General features: G+C 36.1%; 1 protein-coding gene and 1 pseudogene across 1 annotated transcript; both read left to right on the top strand.

The window, feature by feature from the left end:
• The first annotated feature begins 6,542 nt into the window (after positions 1–6,542).
• On the top strand, positions 6,543–10,005 carry LOC146140731 (uncharacterized). Its single transcript, XM_083392683.1, has 7 exons — positions 6,543–6,680; positions 6,934–7,008; positions 7,390–7,570; positions 7,818–7,956; positions 8,469–8,545; positions 9,183–9,383; positions 9,724–10,005. Exons 1-7 carry the CDS (start codon positions 6,585–6,587, stop codon positions 9,765–9,767), a joined length of 813 nt encoding a protein of 270 aa, XP_083248809.1. The 5' UTR covers positions 6,543–6,584; the 3' UTR covers positions 9,768–10,005.
• A 7,296-nt stretch (positions 10,006–17,301) lies between these two features.
• Positions 17,302–18,205, top strand: LOC146140730 (uncharacterized; annotated as a pseudogene).
• Positions 18,206–25,531: the final 7,326 nt, after the last annotated feature.

Below are 25,531 nucleotides of genomic sequence, written 5' to 3'. Positions count from 1 at the left end.
GATTGAATGTTGTGCTTACCTAATATGAATAGGACATAACTAAAAACACTATATTCCACAATATAAGAATAAGATATCCGCTCTATTTTTTTTTAATTTCAACTCAGCGTCGCATCTAGTACAAAACATCGAAAATAATTTATAAGTAAATTATACTCTGATGTGATCCTATATTAATTTATTTACGTCTTGTTTACACAAAACAATAGAGGACAATATGTTTTTCACATTAGCAGACTGAGAAACGTCTCGCAGCACAAATGATTTAAATTGTTAAAACCTTCTATTCGCCTTAAAACAACATTTATTTTAAAACGTTCGTGTACAAAAATCTTGCTTGTGCCTATTTCGCACTGCTACGATACGACTGTTAGTCGAAAAAAGGCTCACATACCGTATTTCCTGTTAAAAACGCATAATGTCATCTAGGAGAAATATCAATCAGTTGCCTGCTGCTTACCAATAGTCACAGACCAGCTGCAGCGATATTCGTGACCAGCAACATTTTGTTTTCGCCCGTTTTCAGCCCCTGTAGGTCACTGAAGGCTATTTACCGTTCCGCTTCGATAGCGACGGTCTCTGCGTGTAATCGTAAACCTGCAGCAACAAACTATAAACAGTAAAAACGTGGGGATCATGTGAGTGTCAGTAACAAATCTAGTTTGTTAGATATATGTATGATTATTATCATGGTGATACATCATACTCAATATTGCATAATTTATGGAATTACAGCTCCAAGTTATGTAAGCGAGATAGGCTATTCAGCAAGTATAGCCTATACTTGTGTCCAGATACGAATATACATTATAATATTTACGTCCGGTCACCTCGGTTAACTATTTCAAATATAGTGGGAATACAACAAGTGTCTTGGGAGCATTAGACGAATTATGGTTCTCTCTGTCTCTTTTTACAGTTCCTCGAAACTGTCAACTGATCGGACCACAAAGTAGAAAATCATTTTTTACGTAAACTGATGGACAGAGGTCGGCGGTGCGCCAGTTAGCAGCACTGATCTAAACTATATTCACTGGCTCAATTAAATCTACCGCTATTTGGAATAGTCTTACTTTTAACTGGGCACCTTTGTAACATAATTTCATTTTAGATTTTAAAAATAAAAATACGCTATTTGGTCGTTAGGCTGGAACTAAAAGGCTTAGTTTTACTTCGCTTGTATTGTATTTATTCTAAAATGTGTTTTTTAAACAATGGTTTGCTAAAACAAAAAGGTAAAACAAGAAGTATGCCGTTAACGTTGGTCAGTACGATTTTAAAAGCGATTCATCATAGATTATACACATTGTGTACAAATGTTCAGATTATGTCGATTAATTATTATTTTAACGCTAAAAATACCCATGTCATCGTTATGTTCTGAATGTCTTCATTTGACCCCTGTGAAGTATTCGCTGTATTTTTTCGAAGTACAAGCTCTTATTTAATTATGAAAATATACTGTTCGCCTGTAAAACTGGCACTTATGAAGATCTTAATTTGCCATACACTTTTCAACCGCATGGATCTGTGTTTACGAATGCAACTATTACATATACAAAAACAAAATATGTAGATTTTCATTAAGCAAAAAAAAAATGGTTTATTTATCTCAAGTTTAGCAAGTAAACAATTTGCTTGTTATATTTTGCGTGCTTTGCATTTTTTTGGTTGCCAATTGCTCTATACCCGTACCCATGAGTTTACCAAATTTAACGGTTTAATGTTTTATATTTTGTTAAAGATTTGACTGAGACTGCTCATAATATTCGGACTATAGTTTACCAATTTTAATAGTTTAACGTTTTACTTTTATGACATGGACTTGACTTGATTGACCTGCTCTAAGTATGACTTGACTGGGTCTTGACTTGTTATTTATTCAAAATGACTTGATTAAGTTCTTTCAAAAAAGGGCCAATAATTCTCTAGTTTGTTAACTAGTCTGCAAAGGCAAGCTGTAGTCTAATAGACCGTAAGCCTAAGGCCATTGTAATTTTGTTTATCGTGATTTACAAACTGTTTTCTGTTTTTCATTGCAGTTATCTGTGGTAAAATACAATATATTCATATGAAAGACATCGTTCTTGTGAAAAGTAAGAGGACTAAATGTTATGTTTTTTATGATTTAGATACAGCAAATTTACATCAGAGATATGTTAATCTCGTAATTCCGGGTAAGCTTTTAGGACCGTCTGGACTTTTAATCACAGCCGATTGATTGACGGATGGAAGGCACGCCCACGTAATGCCTAAAATATTTGACACACTGATGCAACCCTTCAACTTTTTAAGCGGTTTAATTTCAATGGTCCAAATAAAAAACACGATTTCTGCTTGTATAAAAAATAATATATTAAATGTGCAAACACTTTAGGCAACATCCATGCCTAAAAATATCTTTTTAAGTAAAATACACCGTCAGCTAAATACTAAATAGCAATTTGGGCCAAAACATGCGATCGAGGAAAACTAAGAAAAACATAAAAACTAACATAAAACTATAACATAACGAAAACGTTTATAAACACCCGTGCAAAAGGTAAAATTTTGTCGACCATGTAGAATAATACCAAACAAACAACGCAAACGTTTTTTTAAGCTGTGCAGCAAGTTTGAAGTTGTAGAAACAGGCACAAAATATAAAAAACAAGACAATTACAACTCTATATGCAAGTTGGTGTGCTGTCGTTTCGTTATCTAGAGCAGGGGTCCGCAAATACTTTTAAGCGCGACCCAAAATTACTAGTACCGAGGTCTCGCGACCCAAATACTTTGAGTTCTTTTTAATGCAATAGCTTTGCTAAAAAACGCATAACTTATTGTGTTTCTATTTTTTAAGACAGATCGGTGTTATGCGTTTTGTTCATTTTTAAAGAGAAATGGTTCTGTAAGACAACTGAAAACAAGCCTTGAGTTTTCCTACTTTTGATGTCTCATTCGGATGACAAATATGATTTAGCAACCAATATGGGTTTCAGGGGTTGCAGCCCTATCAACTCCCCGCCATAACCCCTTAAACCCCCGTCCACTACTCAACTTAGTGCAATGATTACTGCCAAGGTGTAATGATTTTTTGGCGCGACTCACTAAAAATGCCCGACGTCTCATGGCAATCGTTTTAGGATACTCAACATTATAAGCTCAACATAATAAGGCTTGACTCTGAGGATTTTTCAGGGGGCAATATAAATTTTAAGACAGAGGTCGGAAACCTTTACGAAGTCACGGGCCAAACCAAACTCAGCAAGTTCTCGGCGGACCGTATTAAATTTCTAACAATTTTGTTATAAAAACGTGTGGCCTTTAAGCACTTTAATATAATAACTCTTAATCGGGGACGGACCTAAAATTTCGATGCAGTGAAAATAAGTCTAGTTATACTACAACAGGAAGCAGCGCGTGTAGCGCGAAAAAAATGTGTTTGTTGGTTTTAAATTGGCAAACCTTTTAATTTACAAGGAGACGAGACGCATTTGCCACACACAAAATAAAATATGAACATATTTCTTATGCTCTTTTTGTTCATGTTTATCTTAGAAAAATAACATCAGAGAATTAATTTGGATAAAATTGGATTTTAGAGGGTTTCATGCTACGAAAAAGTTCCTACTTATAGTTGTCATGCGCACGTCACTTTTGATTTGAAAAGACTCAATCAAAACGCAAATATAATTCAAAGTCAAACGAGATACGCGGGGCGCGAAAATTTTGTGCATTTTCATATAGTTAAAACAGTATAATATTGAGCATGGCCTTGTGTACAGTTTGTAAAAAAGTTTGCGGACTCGATGATTTTTACTCGGATCCAGCCTGAGGGCCGTATGTTGCCGACCTCTGATTTAAGACATGATGTAACAAATTTAAACCAAAACGCGATATTTTAACACAAGAAGGTTAAATACCCTGATTTATCCAGCCTAACTCAATGGGCCAAACGCAACTAGATTGGCAAAACTTTTCATTTAAGAGGATGGACGACGCTTGACCACACAAAAAATATATTTCCGCAAACATAAAGATTCGCGTAAAGCGTCTTATAATATCTTGTTTATATCGTTAAAGTTCGTGTAAAAATGCATAACCTGGTTAAGCAGTTAATATAAGCAAAAATGTTAATAATAATAGAGACAATAATACTCATTACATATCGCGTTAAGCAAAAAAATATTTATTGGATTTAAATTTGCATATTCACATTTTTAGAGAACAACGTGGTCACGACCCTTTGGTTACAGAAACCAAAAAAATTATGAAAGAAAGTTTTTAAAAACACATACAAGGAATTAAACCCAGATTGCGGTAAGCAGATCAGTTTGGTGTGGTAATGGCCAAAATAGTGTTGGATTGCAAGCGCTCCCCCAACAACTGGATCGAACGAAGGCCTCACGACATTTTACGGGGCTTAATAGATATATTTCGCGTGACAATTCTACTTGCGCTCAAAATAAGAGGACTCTCTTGCATACAATTCAGTGTACTAATGGAAACAATTAGAAAACTTAAAATATAGGCCTCTATTAATAAGGCTTTCGCGACCCAAACTGAATGGTCCCGCGACCCAAAATGGGGTCGCGACCCCCTATTTGCGGACCCCTGATCTAGAGACATAAATTGAGCTACTAAAGTTAATTACTGTCACGTAAACCCCTAAAATGGTGAATGTCTTCTTTCTAAAATGTTAAAAGCGTCTTGCATACACAAAGCGTTCTACTCGCGTAGTTTTTCTGCCGCGGGGTTTGTGTTCATATGTTTCTCAGCTGCATTCAACGATGAAATTGCGATTCGTCATTGACAGACATTCGACAAACCGCCTGGTACTGAGCAGCCTCGGTTTGTGTGTGTATTATTTTGCAACATTAATGCCTTTTCGCTATTCAGTCTGATCCCATGTTTGGCTCTTCCCGTTGATAAAGTCGCGGATTTTATGTTGAGAAAGTCCTGACAAGGTTTCCCTTTGTCACCATATATATGTCTATTTTCGGATACACGCTGCCGCAAGTGGCTTCGTTATGTATTAAAAAGGTGTCGGCTAATTTACGCAAAACCGCACAAAGTGATGCCCGCGTGTCCTGCGTCACAGTTTACCTGCTTGTTTATATACACAGCGAGAGATCGGTCTCTGTCCGTCCGTGTCGCCTGTTTGTTTTATCAATAAAGCCGCCACCAACACGTATCGCCCGCGAAAGCTAAGAAGAGCCGCTTTGCGCCACTCCTTTATAATTTGGGCGATATAACCACTTTTCAATAAGAACGTGGCGGCAAAGAAATGTGAATTACGAGTACGCTAGTTGTAGGTACGAGAATTACTTAAAGAAAGCCTAGATTGTTGATCTAATAGACTGCATTTGATTTATGATTTTTTTAATTTATGATTTTTTTTTAATTGTGCGCATGTTCTATACCAGTCTAGGTAAGAAACACAAACCATTTCGAAACTCATGGTGTATATATTAGGAAAATTATACTATTGATCGACGTAAAGTTTCAAAATAGGTATGAACAAATTATTGGTCAAAAACTGTACTTGTGCAGCATTAACTTTTTAACAGTAGCTTAAAGGGTCCCATTTCGCTTGATACCGTCACTTTAATTTAAAACGTATTACCACCAGCTTAAGATGTTTGAGACGAGTTGAAAAAGGCGACTTGCATTTGTACTTCAACTACAGGAGAATTATATGTGTTAGAAGGTGAAGCAAATGTTCATGTTTAAATAACGTTTATTTCAAGAACAGTTTTAAAGAAACCTTGGCTATTCAGGCAACAGGTGTCAGCACATATTTTTTTAAAACAGCACCTATCATAGTTTTTATAATAAAGTATTTATATTATTTAAGAACAAAAGTATAGCTGCCATGTTAGAAATGTGTTCTTTAGAAGCCAGATATCAATATGTTTGGATTATTTTTCATGTTTTATCAAAAAACATGTTAATATAAAAATGAACATTTGAATGTGCTTATCGGTGACGATCGGACCTTCCTTGTAAATAAGACAAAATGAAGTTGTTTAGAATGAAGTTGTTTGACTTACTCTTTTAAAAGATAGATGGCAGTCGCATGTGTTATTGACTCCCTTATAATGTTGAATTTTTAGCGAAAACCAATACTAGAATATATTTTTCTAATGAAAATTATTCAAAAGCGTCCTATATTGTCAATAAAATGCAACTGTTTGTAAACATTGTAATAATTTGCCGTTTAATTGAAGGATCCGATATCATAACCTTTCTACCAAAATACAGACAAAATCGTTCCTATTTCGCTGCCAGATTAAGTCACGATTTACCAATAACGCTTTCTGGATTTTCATATTTTCAATCGAATAAAAGGAAGATTCCATAAATGATGTAAACGGATTAAATCTGTTGACGTGGCAATCTTGGTACAATCTGTTACCGCGACATCGTTTTGCTTCCATAGTGCATCAGAAATATCAGATTGGTTGTGGATTTTGCCATTTAACTAGAAAGGCAGGATAAAGTATAAACGTTTTAGTCGAAGTGTTATAAAAAACCTTACAAATTGTTCAAACGGTTGCAGAAGACTGTTGCTCAATTAGGATTTCAGGATAAATAAAAAAATGTTGAAACACTTGGTTTTACTTTGCCTTAGTTTCATTGGCTTGTCGTCGGGCGCAGCTCCTCCCAATTACAAGATAAACATCAAAGTTACGGAGGTAACATAGAGTTCATGTGTGTTTTAAGAAGTTGTTTTAAAATAGCTTAGGTTATTATTCACAATGTGAATAATAATGTTCATAACTTGTTCTTCATCTGTAATATAAGTTTGTTTATTTGGGGTTTTGTTTGTAAAAAAAAGTGTAAAATAATACAACTGGTGTTAAACCATCACATGTTCTGTTTACCACGAATTCAGTAGAACTAAAGATACCGTAATAATTTAAATGTGTATATGTAACTGTTTTTAAGGTGGAAGATGAAATGATTACAATCAACTTATCAAATGTAACAAAAGGAAAACATCTAAGCTTAACCATCAAAGAGGTAAGAATAATGTTTTAAACCAGTGCTTCCCAACTTTTTTTAGTTCGCGACCCACTTTTAATGCAAGTTTAATTGTGCGACCCACAATGAGATATGAGTATGACCAAACAACTGAACAACAAATTAATGAGAAAAGAAACATGCAATTTAGGCTACTAATAATGCAAAACTTGAGCTTGTATGTAGGATTGTTACGTATTTGTTACATTTTTGCATAAACGTTACGTAATGATAATGCAATAATTTCCCGATTCAATAGAAAACTGTTACATTTAGAAATGCCTCGCCACCCACCTGAAATAGCTTTGCGACCCACTGGTTGGGAAACACTTTTGTAAACAATAGTGCAGTCCCAGTAAGACCTAATATCGTTTGTTCTAGGAATTTGGTGTGAAAAAGCGTTTGGAAAAGAGAACCTTCCACCTAACTAGTATCCCAACAAAATCTGAGCTTTCTGTTGGGTTTCGAATGGTTCCGTTGCGAAATTACACCATAACAGCTTTTGTGTTATCGTCCAGTGGCAACTTGGTGCATTATGGCTACACAACGTTCACATTGAAAGGTTTTTGATGTTTTCTTGTAACTTAAAATTGACCTTTTTAAGGATTTACTTCCAAAAAAACAACTAAAACTTTGTAACTAATTGGAAAACTTTTCTTTTAAGTGTGCAGTCTGTTAACAAAACTGCACACAACGGCCGTTTAAATCTAACGAAAAAATAAAAAGGTGAATAAGAACTGTGGTTTACAATAAAAACCCGGATTAAAACATACCATTTCTAAGTAAATTTTTGATTGGTATATTTGTAGAGTGTTCGACAGAACTTGTATGTACACTCGCCAACTCTGATTCATCTCGGCAAGTTTGTATTGGGCGCCAGTCCCGGTGCAACGGCATAGTGGACTGCGTCGATAGCTCAGACGAGCAAAATTGCAAGAAAAGTTTTAGGTTCGTTTTTCGTCAAATGCTTTATTTGTTATACCAAAAAAAATATCTCAACCGGACATAAGATTTGATGGATGATATCGACGAGCAAGAATGGTGCTTAAACCAATCATAGCAACCTAATGGATATAGATCCTATCATTTAAGTTGCTTTGTAAACGATTAAGGTTTGAGAGATGCTCGGTTTACATATGGTATTTTTCATAACGTTTTCTATATATTATTTTAATCGTTTTTGACGTGCAAAGTGTTTTTAGCGCACCCACAAGATGCGCAGAATTTATGTTGTTTTGTCTTTATAATGTTAACGCTGTTACACATGTTTTAACATAGTATTTTACTTTGCTGACAGCTGTGTTTTTGCTAAAGGTTACGTGGCTCTTATTACAATCACTGGTTTCACAGAACAATAATAGGAATTATGAAAATGTTTTGAAAGGTTTCCTTTACTAAAACATCCTTAGACAACTTGACGCAGTTTTATACATCAAATATATTTTTTAATTTATTTTCAGAAAAACATCCAGGAAATCTGTAACTAAATGCGTTTCTGAGCAGGCCGACGCCAAGCAGCTTTTATTAAAAAACGGAGGTAATTTATCAGTTTGCGTATTGTGTGAAAACAATTACTGTTCAAATAAATACTATGTCATCTTGTACGTTTTCCTTCAACACCAACGATACAGATGTTGTGCAAAGCGATTTCTTTAAGTTGGTACCAGTCAGTTAAAAAAAAAATTAGCCCTACTTCCGAGGCTGACTTCTGTTAAAACAAGAAATTCTGGCTCATTTCACTTTGCAGTCATGCTGTGTAGAATGCTCAAGCAATTTTAAAATAACTAAAATGCAGTCCAAAAACTAAATAATAACACAGCTCGGTAGGTTTTCCTTGAATTAGCAAGGGCGCTTTTTGTGTTAAGTTGAATTACATATTTCATGCTTGTCGTACAATCTTTATAGACGTTGCAGTAACGTTAAGAAAATTTTGCCCGAAATTATTTTTGAGGAACTTTTAACACAAATGTTGTATAAATGGACAAGAAGAAACGGTCTTTAAATGTTGCTCGATTAGCACACTGTCATAAAGCTATTTTCATTTTATTTCTTATTAATGTCGTTTTTTACAAAGCTATAACGCAAAACAAGGTTAGATTGACCGATACTTTTTCTTTACATACTAAACATTATGAGGCCTAAATTATCCCGTTAACCAGTTTTTAAACGTGCAGCTGACTTCTTTTATGGAGGCGCTCGATATCCGATGTGCGAACCTGGAGGGTTTTTTGAACCAATGCAGTGTCGCTACACCAAAAACGTCACCGTCCAGTATTGCGAGTGCGTACGAACGGATGGCTACAGCGTTAAGAACATAACCGTGGCCGTCAGCAACTCAAAGCAATACTACACGTTCATGGACAAATGCAAACGCCGTAAGTTGCTTTACAAATATAGCCATCAAACAACTCTTACTATTTCAAGTCTCTATATTCCCTATTTTAATAATAATAACGCTTTATAAAAAATGATCGTTTCAATTTATGAACTTAATTAGCATGTCACATGAAACATAAACCGTTAATTACTTATATTTAAGTCAATATAGTTCAGTGTAATGTCTGTAGCTTTTCGCATGAACTCATTTTATCAACTTATTTCAGTCAATGACTTAACATTCGAAATGTGCTTATCACACAACTCATTTTCATCCAAAAGTTACGTCGGGCATAATTTCCGACCCATTAGTTTTAATTTCAACTGTTTTTCTTGCAGTTCGAAAAACCGAGATCGAAAAATATGACTCGGGATTACACTGATGTTACACACTTACACTGGTCTGCACTCCAACAGTTGAAGTGATTTTACTTTTTTTCAGCACTTTTTGTACATTTGATTTGTACTGCAGCTTTTGAACGCAAAGTAATTTGTAAACTATCTTCCATTTTAATAAACATTTATAAGGTTTAAAATGAAATTACATTTTCGGAGTGTATAGCAAGAATCTTGACATATAACATTCTTATTTTCATACTTTTAATAAACTTTTACCATACATTTAAGTGTTGTTCACTTCAGGTTTTCGGAGACCGCTTTCCATGTGTTAAAAAAAATCGTAGGTTAGGCTATTCAGAGCAGCGCGACTCTATTTTGTCGCCGGGGGTGGACGTGTTTTTAATGTAATTGGGTCACGCGTCTTGAGCTAAAGTGAAACTAAAATCGAGCGCAAAGCGGCGTTTTTCGTCTTTTTTTGGTGAACTGTAAACGCAGAATTATTTTTCCCTTTCGTTATTTGTTCAGGTTGCTGACTCGTAAATATGTATTCGACAATTGACAACGCTAAGTCAAACCTTATTTTTTTTTCTCGCTAAAATGACGAGTTAGGCGCAGTTTCAAAGTCAAAATGTCGAGTTAGGCGCGTGCGCGTTTCAAAGTCTCCATTTTTAAGTTATGATAGTTACGCAAAATTATTCTCTTTAAGCATATTCTAAAACCACGTGTTTAGTGTGCAGATGTTAAGCCAATCGTGACATAATAACACCCGGAAAAATATCTTCGTTCAGTATTGCAGGTGGCTAAAGGCGTGCTTGTAATTTAGTGCTGTAGTGCTGTACATTGAACTTAGGAAACTGCGCTGTTGGAATTGGATTAAGTTTTCTCGTTTCTTAATCGGTCAAATGTAGTGGTTTTCAATCCGTTCGCCGCTTATAATATGTTCGTTTCGCAGAAGGCAGAAATCGTTTAATGTAGAATGACCTGCTTTCACGCAGTAAACATCACGCCACTTTTCGCGCATTATGACGTAACACGAACGGCTAGTCGTAAGCAAAACAACAAATTTAGCGCATAGCGCAAAAGGAAAGAATATTACATACACTTGTTAGATACTAATTTGTGACCGAGGCGCTGGTCTAGAATCGACCATATCAAACATTATTTGGGTTGGGATACGGGTTTGGGTAGGTTTAAATAGTAATACTTGGCCCACTCTCATCCGAATATTGTGCATTGCTTTAATACAGTGGTTCTCAAACTTTTTTGAGCGCGACCCAAATCTGAGTTTTATGAACATCTCACGACCCAAGTCTTAAACATCTAAAAATGTATTTTTTCTGATATGCAGTAAGTTTTAACAAAATTCTGAGTTATATGTGTGTGATATGAGCTAGCAGAATAATCTTCTAAAAAAATAGACTAAGTAATAAAAGTATAACGGAGTGTTGCTCTTCCAGCAGTATATATAATAGATCGACGTTTCGACGTGCTATACAGAACGCGTCATGATTATTCCGTCATGATTGAATCGAAAATATTAAAAAAATGAAATTAATATAGTTCGTATGCGCAGGATTGAATCGCCATAGAGCGACCCATTTTTTGACCCTACGGGACCCATGTTTGGGTCGCGACCCATACTTTGAGAACCACTGCTTTAATATTTGTCGCAAAGCTGTGGTAGCATTCTAGGCCAGCGCCAAATACAGTTTTCATTAGTCATGTTTGGTACATCTTATCACCTTTTTCTGTCCACTCTGCCTTGTATGTAGCATTTACCACCACTCATAAGCTTACCTTTCATGCACTTACATTCTGTGTGCCAGGTGAACTGACGCACTATACCAGCCTTTCTTAACCTGGAGTAAATTTACCCCTGGGGGTAAATTTCCTCACTTTAGGGGGTAAATTAGCTATCAATCAAAATATCCACATCAGCTGACGAGACAGAAAAATAGTGCCAGTTGTAGGTATTGGTTACAAAGTTTCCTAGAACTGCTGTTTTGAAGCTAGCCTAATACCCTATTGATTTTTTATCGCCTTGTATCGATAACGTTATGCTTCGCTAATTGATCATTTTTTTAGTTTCTTGGCAATATTTTTATCTTTCAGTTATTCATTAATACGTCATTTACTGTTTGAATAAATCAGGTTCTTCGGCAGTCACGGCATAGAATAAGGCAGTGGTCTCCAACCTGTGGGTCGCGACCCCAAGTGAGGTCACCTAAAATTGTTGTGGGGTCGCCATAACTCACCATATTCGTAATGTTTTAGTACGATTTATGTATTTAGTTTTCTTTACAATGAGGTCCCACTAATAAACGTGATTAAGTGCATCTTCTAGATAAAAATTGCTGTTTTTAGCTCTCAAAGAGCTGCTGTATGAGTTACATACATTTCACAAAATTTGTGTTTTTTGATTTAGCGCATCAAATGTCGCACTTTTTCTAAAACCACACCATGTTACATGTACAAGTGTTCAAACGTAGACAGTAGACGGAGATGTTTAAAATCGTCCTTCATTTGTAACATCATAACAAATGCTGTTGATTTCTAGTAAAACATCCGCGTTTTCTGAGGTTGCATTCCACAGGGCAAATTAGAAAGCATATCCACTTAGAAACACAAACAAGCGAAGAGGCTTATCGCTAAAAACATGATTTACTTGTCATTATGAATACATTCCCCGGCGAAGTAGGTGCCTGTTCTGCTGCATTCTAGCACTTGTTTTAACATTTCCTATAACTGTCTCCAAAATGGGGTAAAAAAAATGGGGCGCAAGTGGTCGCTTATTTCAAAGATTGGAGACCACTGGAGAACTTGTCTGCGAGCAGTTTTGAAAGTTCCGATACACTTTTTGAAACTTCAGTGCTGGTTATACATGTGATTGCCTAATTTTGTCACTAGGTACGGGCTTAACTGGCCAAGTTAGTTTATAGTTGATCTTTTTAGTTCAATGATTAGGGCTTTAAACAACTCATTGACTGATTATTATAGTCTGTAAAAGTAACAAAAAATGTAATCTTAAAAATGGCATGTCCCAAAAGAAAAGAAAGTACCAGAAAAATTATTTTAATTTTAGATTTACATATTTTATTGAGAATGGTCTTTAAGTTCCTCAGTGTGTCTCGTGCGTGTAAACATTTTTAAACAGTACCATGAAACCGGTTTCTTTAAAAAGGCACCTATAGCAATTTCTCATCCAATTATGATGAGCAAAAACTGGCGTTTTTTAGTCAAAACTGTCCAGTCTGAAATTAAAAAAATAGACCAAACTGGAATGTTTTGACAATAACTCGTTGCCAAACGCAAGGGAACCCGTCGCATTGATTATACCTGATGTAATTTGTTACTTTCCTTTTTCTAATAGATGAGAACTATTTTATATAATGGGGGGTAAATCTGATATTCATCTTTGTTAAAGGGGTAAAACATACAAAAAAGGTTAAGAACCCCTGCACTATACAGTAAAAAAACGTACTTTATCGGCAAACCTAACTCAAGTAATTATTTTTTTTCAATTTTAGGTTAATAAAAACGAACAAGCATCAATAGATTGGAGTAGCCTAAGCCGAAAAGGCGGTTGTGCGTCAGAGGTTTACTGGAATATTACGTAATAATGCATATGAGTGCAGTTTGTACACTCAAGCCGGCTTGAAATTCGCGCCATATAATTACGACGCTGGAACGGATTACTTTTCAATCCGGTCTAAACCTTAATCTAACCTGCCAGCGAAAGGTTCATATAAACGGGCAAATTGCGTTGACTTGCTGTTAACTAACTCTTAGGATTCTATGTCTAGTGTTACGTCATAAACTAAATGCTTGCCTAAATAAAGAAATGAAAAAGAGAGAAACGTACATTAAAGGGACTCTTGTAGGGTTGACAATTTTTTTTTGGAATTTTGCGATTCGACTAAAAGAGCCACAAAAAACATGCCGGAGAGCCGCAGTTTGCCTACCCCTGGTATATAGAGAAGCACAAACGTTAAAAATGCATTATTTTGATAATCTTGCACAAATTAAATGTCGTAGAGTTCAAATACACACAGTGATACGCTGCAAAAGAAACTGGTAAAATGGCGCCCTTCTGCTAAAAAAAACGCTTTTGTGGTGAACAATTGTGTGCTTATACAAAGCTTAAGTTGACAAAATATAAAATGTTAAAGGGTCAAATGCAACAATTTGTCAAGAAATAAAATGTTGATCTGTTCTTTTTTGACTTTGATTTCATCATTTGCCCATAAAAATGGGCTCACGGGCCAATAACAAGAATCCGCGTGTCTGTAGTTAGAACGAGTTGATTTAGAGCAGCCCCACCACCCACTCCCCGTACTATAGTTTTATTTCGATGAGCTGGAGTCATGTTTTAGGACTAGGTTGTTTCACATCATTCACTATAGGAATTTACGTAAGCTTGTGTATAAATTAAACTAAATAATGACGTAGGTGCATAACTTTAAAACTTAGGGCATGGAAGTAACAGGACATATAATTTACAAACAAAATAGTTGCGTTAAGGTATAAACACATTGATGCAAACTACTTTGCGCTACTGCATATAAAATGGCTGACGATTCAACAAATAGTTTTATAGCAATCCAGTGTTGTTGTTAGCTTAACATAAAAGATTAATTAGCACATTATTTTACAACGTTATGTTATTACCAGGAATAATTCAACTTTCTGCACCAATATTTTAAATCAGGGGTCAGGAACCTTTTTCTAGACGCGGCCCAAAACCAAATTCAGAATGTTAACTAAGTATTTTGTTATTAAAATGTTAGAACAAGTTCTGTGAATCAGGCGGGCCTCGGATCTTTTTTTGCACAAAAAAATCTTGTTTTAATTACATTTGCGTTAGTTTGGTTTAAAATTTAAGTCCACACGTCGTCACACGTATTACTAATGAAAAGTGCAATAAAACTACTTTGAGGAAACGCGATAACCTTAATAGTTATGTAGTTCAGTGTTTGTTAGTATTTTAAAGTAAGGGCGCACCTGGCGAGCGAAGCGGGACCGTTTTATTTTGGTATACCGGCAATTCTTTGCAATTTCTTGCAAGTTTTTATTACATTGCCGATATAAAGAAAGATAACATGTTAAAAAATATATGTCCAATATTTTTTAATACGTTTTCCGTTTGTCAGCGCACTTGGTAGCCTTTCACGGCGCAACGGTAAAGAAACGCTGATCTATTTCACAACACAGCATCAAAACGTAAACAAATTAGAAAGATTATTCGGGCGAAGCGCGAAACTTTTTCGCACTAGCGTTGTTAAAATAGTCAAGTGTTTGAAATGAACTCGTGTCATGTTTGTCTAAGAGGCGGCGGACGGATGAATTGCATTGGCGGGTCCGGCCCGCGGACCGTAGGTTGCCGATCCCTGCTTTAAATATATACAAACATTTTGCAGAGTAAAAAACGGTGAAACGCAACAACGACCAACAATCTTACATTAGAAAGCTAGTTATTACGCCAGCAACTACTATACAAGTTCGCATTACTAAAGTTGCCATTTAAGCTTACTTTTATGTAACGCCCCCTTATGTGCGTTCAGCGCCCCATAATTGAGAAAAGGACCTAAAACACCCCCTTGTAACCCGCCAACGCCCACAAGGGGGCGGTAACGCCCACGTTGGGAACCTATGGTCTAACGTTTGAAACAAGCTTTAATATATCTGTGGAACGTTTGCATATCTGGGACATTGAAAATGGATATATCGGCAAAAAGTGTCATTAAATAGAGACTGTTCTGTGGAATTTTGAAGACTCCTGAACATATTACATGTTCCTAATCAAGTCGGCTGCTAATACAGGAAACTTTGTAATATTTTTTAATCTCAATTTACCTAAATAGCATACTTAAAATTTATTACATAACATGTACGATTTTTGTTCATTTTATATGGGCAAAAGATTTTTTTTCTACACTTTTAACACTTTTTCTTATATTTGAGTTGTGCCCAAACCGCTATTATAAGACACATGTGCATTGCCCGTTTCAGAATTTTGCACGTCCAAAATTTTTACACACGAAGTATCCCTTCTGCATTTACTTTTCTTTATTTTGCGGATCCAAGCTCTCATTTTTAGTAACAGGCACAAAATATCACCAGTATAGATATCATGGGATGCCTTCACAAACTATGACAAATTACTTCATTTAAAATATTTTTTAATGTAAGCATAAAGAATGCCACATTTGATCAACTTTTACCCACAAGTAAACATTAGGATTTGTGAATATTATATTTACACGCAGTTTAAATATTGAAAACTACACATCAAAAGCAATTTTGTATTGCACTATATATTACAGATTTTAACTAAAATTTAAGGAAGATTTACAGGACTGCTTAAATTTTCTTCCTTTTGTAAAGACATCAAGCAGCATTTCTCAAAGGATCATCTTTTTGTGTGTGATAGTGATGATATTTACATTTCTAAAACTGATGCAAAAGAACGTTCTGTTATCCAATTTCTTCATTTTCAACGCGTGCAATCGTTATTTGGATTTTTACATCTTTAATGTGCTGAGAAAAATGGAAAAGACATACCTAAAACATATTTTTCCAAAGCTGGTTGTCTGCAACAGAATAGCCTTATCAGTAAATGGTCACAGTTAGATAAAATTCTGTCATGCATATCAGAGTATGAGTTCAAAGATACAAACTATCTAAAAAGTGCTGTAGAGGAATTGAATAGCATGAGTTGTTCTGATTCGCCACATTTTCAGTTTATTTATGCTCAGTTACAGTTACTGCTCACTCCTCCAGATGGTCGACGTTTTGACAAAAATCTTTATATTCTTGCTGCCGAACATTATAACATTTCTCAAGCTGCATATAAAATGATACGAAAGTCCGGTTCAATTGTTTTACCGAGAGTGGAACTGTTAAAAAAACTACTCTCCTGTAGTCTCCACGATTAAAACTTAAAGCAACTTTTCCAAAACCTTCAACCTCAGCAGTGTCTCGTCAACATTCTTTTTGATGAAGTTAAGCTCACAGTAACACTTAGGTAGCCTACTCAGGTGGTCGTGTTGTTGGTTATGCGCAAAATGGTTCTGGTGATACCGACGTTCTTGCAACACATGCTTTGGTGATTGAAGTTGTCTGCCATTTTGGTGGCCCTAGATATATACTACGCATTTACCCTGTTGCGAAACTTAATTCAGATCAACTCAAGAAAATTCTACTGGAAGCTCTAGTAGCGGAAAACAATGCTGGTGGTAGTATAATTTCTTGTGTAGGTGATAATTGCAATTCAAATGTTGCAGTTTATGGTATATTACATGGCCCTGGTAAAGTCTTTATTGACGCTATAAAGTATTATGCTTTCCTTGTTTTTGACTACGTTCATTCTTTTAAAAATATAAGAAATAACTGGATAACGGTGCATAATAAGGAACTTTCTTTCACAAAAGATGGAAACATATATATTGCACGATGGAAGGACATAGAAGCCAGATCTTCAATGACAAGACAGTTGCTGCTCTTTCAACTCTAAAGGATAAACTTGGCATTAAAGAGGGCACCATCATTTTTGTCAAACTCATCACTGATTGGTTTCACATGATGAATGTGAAAGATTGAAATTCCGGTATAACATGATGAGTGTCGTCAACACGTGATGAGTGTCGTCAACCATGGACCAAGAACTGCACTAGTTTTAAGAAACTTAATGAAACTTGTGACATTATATCTACTTATGCATGGTCAGGTGGTCGAGGTCGGACGCAGAAGCTTACTAATCAAACTGCAGAAGCATTTGTACTGTTTACAAGAGCCAACATCGAGGCCGTAGAGTTTCTACTGACTCAGCACAACTTTACATACGTTCTACCTGGTGTGTTTGCTGATGAGGCCCTTGAAAAGTTCTTTGGTCAAGCCAGACAACGCAGTGGAAGTAATTTCTATATTGACGTTGTAGATGTCAAGGCAGCTGCAAAAACCAAAAACCTCCAGACACTTTTAAAATATGAGTCAACTCCGTGCGAGTCTCATGATGTGCCTTGCACCTCTAACATTTGCTTTGATGATAATCAATTTGACATCACCATTGCTGACACTGAAGACCTAGTGCAATCTAATGACAGCGTCAAACATAAATGTATTTTTCTAGCTGGATATTTGGAACACAAATATCGAGCTAACATCTTGCGTGTCGAAACTGAAAATGACGACGAGCATCGGATTAATTCGAAGTTTCTCATAAACTTAAATAGAGGTGGACTAACTGTACCTCTACTCTCGATAGTACATTTCGTACACTTAGCCTAAGTAAGTGCAACTTCCATTGCTGCCGAGCTCATCTCAGCCATGCTTTGCGTCGTATCGATAGTCCAATGTTAGAATTCAAGGAGCATGTCTTACTTTATCTAACATTCTTTTGAAAGCATTTGTTCTTGACAACAGTGACAAAGAAAGACAACTTGGCTGTTCGAGAAGAAAAGAAAAACTCTCTAATAGAAACTAAACAAGTATCTTTAGCATGCCAACAAGTAGTTTGATTACTCGTTTCTACAAATTTCACTCTGATGAGTAATAACATTGTTCTAGCAATTTTTACCTAAAAATGTTAAAAATATATTGTAAAAAAATTAACTTTCAAATATCTTATTTCAAGAATAACTTAATTGTTCGTCTTAGATATGTTTTTGTTAAACTATCCAGGCTAAACTGTCCATGTATAGAGTTTGTAGTGTTTGCGCTCCATATTGTTACCGGCTTGAAACCCCGGCCAACCAAATGAAGCAGGCTGGCCGGTTGTGACGTCGTCACACCAGCCTCTGTGAATTCATCAAATTGACAGTTTATTGCCTGATCGTGTTTTCGTCGTTTGTCCGAGTTTCCTCTTTTTCGATGCGTCGCCGAACCGCATTGTCACGATATTTAATTACCGCCAGCTGGAATGCTGTATATAAGGGATTTCATTTTATACCAAAAATAGCAGTCTTGCATACTGTTCTTTGTGGAGTCCAGATCGCGTACGTTATACGGAGGTAATTATTGTATGTATGTATCGTAAGTATCTGTGTAAGTACTGATGGTCGTTTGTATATTTGCAATAAATATTCTATCATTGTGCTTAAAACCCACAAGTTTAATTCAGTTACAGGGGAATATGACCTTCAGGTGACCTTGTAGAAGGTCAAAAGTATAAAAAAGTAATTCCACACCCTTCAAAACTCCCCAATAGACACCGGAATGAAGGTTCTACCATGTATTTGACACAAATTATCACAAAAAAACAAGTTCCAGATACCGAGCATAGAGGGTACCAGTCATTCTATTTAAGGTGTCTATGGTATCAGCTATGTAAATCACTTGTGTTGTTATTCAGGTTGTAAATAAAATCAAGTGTCAGGCCCTTAATACCAGACTTTCTAAAAACAACAATTACACACCGAGGTTAGATGGCTTTCCAAAGGAAACTGTTGAACTAGGTTTTATTCTCTATTTAGCAGCATACTGTAGTTTCTTCAAGAAAATAATTGTGGCCATTTAAGTGATTATTATCTTTTAGCAAACAAAACAGACATTGCATATTGAACAGACCTACTCACCTTATTTAACGATCTTAATTGCAACTACAAGGCAGTGATTTGCAACTACAAGGCAGTGATTTACAAGGCAGTGATTTAAATCTTATTCAGGCAAAATCAAAAGTTTGTACACTTTTGAACAAAATTATATGAAGAAGTTCATTGTAGATATCCTAAGTTGTGGCCAGCCATTCGGCTTTATTTCATAGCTTTTCCAACATCATATATGGCCGAACGCGGATTAAGTGCAGTCACTCAGCTGCTCACAAAAAAAAAACCGCCCGTAAAGCTTGTGGTGGCAGTGGCCATTTTTAGATGTTTAATTAATCGATTTAAGTAATTAACGAACAACAAAAACATGCGCCCCTTTATTATTTCTTGTCTAATTATCAAAATTGTCATAACGCATCCTTACCAAAAACATCCTGTTGTATATTTATCAAATATTTTATGATTTGTCACTTTTTTACGCCTTTTACCAAACACTCGCTGTCGTTATGAGAACAAAGCATTCGGCTGTTTCACACATGATAAATGTTATATCGTGACGCATATCCTTCCTTATATTGTACTAAAAAGTATGACCTTAAAAATCGCCGCGTTGAGAATTGGCACATTAGCCGCATCTCAAAACAATGATTGAAATTGTGTTTACAGTTAGAAGCCGCTTTTCGTGTACTAATATGGACAGATTCTAACTTCCTTGTAGGAGATAAGTTGAGAGAGAAAGGCGATAAGCCAACACCCGTGTGACGAAATTAATATTAGATAATGTAACAATTTGCCGTGTCATTGCTGCGTCATAATCTTTTTCTCGCACAGAAAATTTCTCTTCTAAGTTTTGTGTATAAAAAGGATTGCTTACAAAAATAAAATGTCCAGTTCTCAGGATCAGCTTGCCGGCATTAGCCGGTTTGCCCATAATAGCCAACACAAACTGTGTGGAATTGTAATCAGACAACAGCAATACTTATTGAAGCAATAGCGAGGTTGATTGCCGAGGCAAATTAGTTTAATGATACTTGCAATCAAACACGCATGCCTCAAATTGGTGCCCCGAGTGAGGAACGAACCACCTACAAGCGACCGCCTAAAAACTATTATGTTTGAAACCTGCAAGAAGCTAGCTGTTGGAAGAATTGATCTCGTCGAAAGATACATCGAAAGACGCTCCATATCGTCAGCAAAGCATTTGCTTGGATTACGGAACACTAAATATAAACAAGCGTTGCCGATAAAGACTACACCACCGTTTGGAATCATGGAAAACGAAACGGAATTATGGATTTCACAATAACTGATTCTGCCTAGTTTATCAGGTGAAAATTTATTATACTTTTAATATATATATGTATAATTATTAAAATACCGACCGAAAGGTCTGTAAATTGTTTTTATGCGACTTTTTATCAAACCATTATGTATCGCATTTTCCAAATTATGTACAGTCTATATCTATGAAGTCTAAGCTTAAACGTCGATCGCACGATCTTTTGATAAATTTTAAAAGAGCTTAATGTTTGTGCTTGGAGCTCAATAGTTTGAAATCAAAGCGTTAAACTTGTGAATCACGACTTAATTTTGTTGCGCACGAAATAATTTTGTGTTAAATTTCCGAATTCTTTTAAACAATTGGTACGTTTTGGGTTTTTGTCTGTTTTTCTCTCATCACCCAGCCGCGTTTACACACGAGTTTAAATACCTCGTATCAAAAAGCATAATGATTTATCCACACGTGAAACATTAGCTTTCAAATCACAACTTTAGGAACACCCCATTTCCTGCCTTTTGTTGAAAGCAATAGTGAATAAGCAGCAACTTCAAAGCGTATTTTCTTGTGATGCGTCGTTATTTTAAAACTTACATTGAACGAATTGTGCAAACTAAAATATGCAAATTTTTAAGGAAATGTTGCTCAACGTTAAAAATCAATAGAATTTAATTCCGAACAAATAACTGCCCCTCCTTAATTTTGTTTTCATAGTTTCACGTTTTTCACCATTTATAACGGAAGTACTTAAAAGCATAGTAATTCATTCACTTGCAAACTATATGATTCAATTCGTGTAAGTCTTTAAACGCGACTTTAGGAATAAACCCTACTCGCATTTGTAATGTTTTAAATATTTTATGTAAATAATTTCAATGCATCCCTTACTCTAGTGCTCCCAGTGTGCAACCCTCAATTAAAAAAGGCTGAATATGATATCCAATCTTCTCCTCCGTGTTATAGACACACACCCAATACAGTAAAACGCTGCCGTGTGGCCGTGTACAAACCAGATCACCATTTTCTAAAAATCCCATGGTCACATGCCAACGCATAGTGACGAAAGTTCAAACAACGCACTACTTTTTCGGTGCAAAAACGCACTCTGAAACGACCGACTATGACAACACGCCATCAACTATTGAATGCGACCTTTGGAATAAAAGCTTAAATGCAAATAACATTGGAAAATTACAACCAAACGAGGAAGGTGTGTTCAAAACACACAACCGCCCGAAATACGAATATAAATGGCCGACTACGACCCACGAAACTATAACCAACGCCGTGTTAACGCGCTCAACAATTCTTTATGACCATCAAAACGATAAATTAATATCGCCCTACCAGGAATTAACGCACTGCAACGTCCGAAGCGGACACTGTGAGTTAAACCATATCAGTTTCATATGGCAACCCCCTCGCAACTTAAAATGCCCGCAAATAAAATTTGTGCAAAATACCACATTGTCGTTACATTTCTCCGACAATGGAATGCCTTACCGTTTGGAGATAAAAAGCCTCTCAATATCAATACATCACTGGGCCCCATGTTCAGCAAAATCTCAATGCGTCGATCGCGACGCCATTTGTGGTTTCGGCGATTTCGTCATGATACCATACAACTGCGAACTTCACTCATTCAAGAGTGTATTTCCCCTCGCAGAAACAAGAAATGTACCCAAACTCTTCCTGTCATATTTACAGGAATTACAAGACGATTTTTCAGATACTATAAAATCGCAAGCAAGCCAAATAAACTATATCGAGTGCAAACTTCAACGTCTCATTTCTTTAAGCTTAAAAAAATCAAGCTGCGATATTCCCTTCGCAGATACTATCAATACTCACAGGGACACAAAGGTTCGCAACACGAACAGGTGACACCATTTCGGAGATAGCTTGTTCCCCCCAAACGTTGCGTTTAAAGCGGTCTCTAGGTTACGGTGGCTATTTTGCCACGAGGCCACTTTTGGAAAAAGTAGGAGGTCGCGACTCTAGCAAACCCCATAAGCAGGTTTTTCAGTATACCACTGCAGGCTACGCATCAACCATGGTCCTTCACTTAGAAACGTACAAACCCAATCGCATCTTACGTTTCAAAATAAAAGGAATATTTTACCTTTTCCTAAATTACACGCTCGTACATGCATCGAACGATGTGATGCAACTCTCACCAACACTAATGCCCATCAATGAAACTCAGGTAGCCAATGATTTTGCTGTGACGTCAACTATTCTAGGATATGACTCAAATCAAGCAAACGATTTAGAAGCAATAATCGCTACTTTAAGAACCTCAAGTCTGCAAACAGAGCGCTTAAAATACTTCATAGAAGGCCAGCAAATCAATGAATCATCAAATCAAATAACATATCCTTTGCACGCGAATCCTGAAAAACTATTAAGAAATAGTTTCTTAATGCTACTATCAACGGTCACAAATCCAATTCTAAATGCCATTTTCTCATTTTTGACAATATTATCCTTGTCATGGGGACTAATTCTAACAATATCCACAATAAGGAATTGTCTAATCCGCCTAAGGCCCGTTTTAAGACCACACTTACAGAATCGGTGGCAGAATTTTCAGCACCGTTTCCCGATTTTCAATAGAAACCCACAAATCGCTGAGGCACAAAACGAAAATGAAATTCCAATTGACTTGGAGGAAGTAATTGAGCAATAAATAACGAGAACTGCATGAATCGGGAGCACTGGATCAACTTGTGTGAATTATTATAACCTAATCGTTGCAATTATCGCCCATTAATCGCAAATAACCGAGATTGAAAAAAATGTGTAATCGCTATAATATATGTGTAATTTCATTAAATCGCAAAGAGATGTGTAATGTGAGTAATTATGAATTGTAATTTGTGTATTTGAAATGTAACCTAAAGCGCCTATATATGTAAAAAAAAAAAAAAAAAAAAAAAAAAAATTGATATATATAAAGAGTAAAGAATATATTCGCAATCAAAGTGTAAATGTTGAATGGCCTAAATTGCCACAGTGTACTCCCCAATATTTGGACAACATATCTGCCGAAAATTATTTTAATTTTCAGAAACAAACACAAACAAGCGTTGGGCGCTGCAGAGATCAAACGCAAGGCGCGGATCGGTTTTCAAAAGAACACCGAACGGGGTTTTCCCCAGATGCTTCACAAATTTCGACGGCAAAAGCGAAACAGCACTGCTCTGTCATGGCGAACATTGAGTTCGAACAGCAAGCAAACGATGTTTCAAACAATCAGCGAATGCTGAAGTCAAGATGCGAACATTGAGTTCGAACAGCAAGCAAACGATGTTTCAAGCAATCAGCAAATGCTGACGTCAAGATCATCGTTGCAACACAAAAGAAGCGTGCCACCTGGCACACAAGAACAATGAAACAAATGTCGAAGAAGCATGAATTGAAGCATAAAAAAACAATCGCGCAAACGCGTTCAATGATCGGACAATTCGCGACCAACGCTCCACGAGCATTCCACAAACAAAAAAAACATAACAACACAAACAAGGAAACAAACAGCCAGGGCTTTATATGCACCCTGGCCAAAAATTTAGCGGCCGAGTATCTGTGGTGGCAGTGGCCATTTTTAGATGTTTAATTAATCGATTTAAGTAATTAACGAACAACAAAAACATGCGCCCCTTTATTATTTCTTGTCTAATTATCAAAATTGTCATAACGCATCCTTACCAAAAACATCCTGTTGTATATTTATCAAATATTTTATGATTTGTCACTTTTTTACGCCTTTTACCAAACACTCGCTGTCATTATGAGAACAAAGCATTCGGCTGTTTCACACATGATAAATGTTATATCGTGACGCATATCCTTCCTTATATTGTACTAAAAAGTATGACCTTAAAAATCGCCGCGTTGAGAATTGGCACATTAGCCGCATCTCAAAACAATGATTGAAATTGTGTTTACAGTTAGAAGCCGCTTTTCGTGTACTAATATGGACAGATTCTAACTTCCTTGTAGGAGATAAGTTGAGAGAGAAAGGCGATAAGCCAACACCCGTGTGACGAAATTAATATTAGATAATGTAACAATTTGCCGTGTCATTGCTGCGTCATAATCTTTTTCTCGCACAGAAAATTTCTCTTCTAAGTTTTGTGTATAAAAAGGATTGCTTACAAAAATAAAATGTCCAGTTCTCAGGATCAGCTTGCCGGCATTAGCCGGTTTGCCCATAATAGCCAACACAAACTGTGTGGAATTGTAATCAGACAACAGCAATACTTATTGAAGCAATAGCGAGGTTGATTGCCGAGGCAAATTAGTTTAATGAGCCTTGCAATCAAACACGCATGCCTCAAGCTCAGCAGTCTCATTAAAAAGGGCACATAACTGTTTTGGGGTATTTTCTGTAAAGATGCACGTTACTTTCATTTTCTTAATTTTCATTCATCGTTAGTATATTGCCAGAATGTTAACTGGTTTTAATATTTTGAAAATAATAGACGTGTGGTGCGTGTGCTGAAAAAAAAATTCCCTTCTGTTCGAATTTGGGGCCTGAGTAATCTGAGGTGAGAGCGAAGATACAGTAATAATAATAATAAAATACGCTCAACAGTGGAGTTCAGGATAAAATTTAGAGCTACTACCGTTAAAGAGTTGCGATATGATATAATATGGAGCCCAAGGGCACACTAGAATAAAAAAGGTTGGGAAACACTGGTGTAAAATATTGTATGATTTGTAGCGTCTGGGGTCATTTAAGATGTTTTATTGAGTATTTCAGACGCAAGTTTTTATATGTTAACTCAAGAGCTTTATCGCCATTGTACACAAATTAGCTGATCACCAATACCAAGTATTACGTCAGGTTTTAAGTAAGGCAAATCTGTCTAAGTTTATCCACTTAGTTGGTGTTACTGTACAGTGCACACATTAAAGAAGTAAAAAAATAGCTGGACAGTCCAAGTTATAAGTTCACACTTTCTTGGAAAATATACATACTATA

This window comes from Ascidiella aspersa, chromosome 6 (assembly GCF_963924565.1).
Source record: "Ascidiella aspersa chromosome 6, kaAscAspe10.2, whole genome shotgun sequence".
In the NCBI taxonomy this organism is placed as follows: Eukaryota; Metazoa; Chordata; class Ascidiacea; order Phlebobranchia; family Ascidiidae; genus Ascidiella; species Ascidiella aspersa.
The sequence above is the reverse complement of the archived record's forward strand: the minus strand, read 5'-3'. Positions and strand labels throughout refer to the sequence as shown.

Bases quoted from the DNA above. Each gene is read 5' to 3' on its own strand.
- LOC146140731 (XM_083392683.1), top strand. From the start codon at position 6,585: ATGTTGAAACACTTGGTTTTACTTTGCCTTAGTTTCATTGGCTTGTCG. The intron at 7,009-7,389 runs GTAAGAATAATG...CGTTTGTTCTAG, and splicing joins TAAGCTTAACCATCAAAGAG to GAATTTGGTGTGAAAAAGCG. The intron at 9,384-9,723 runs GTAAGTTGCTTT...TTTTTCTTGCAG, and splicing joins CATGGACAAATGCAAACGCC to TTCGAAAAACCGAGATCGAA.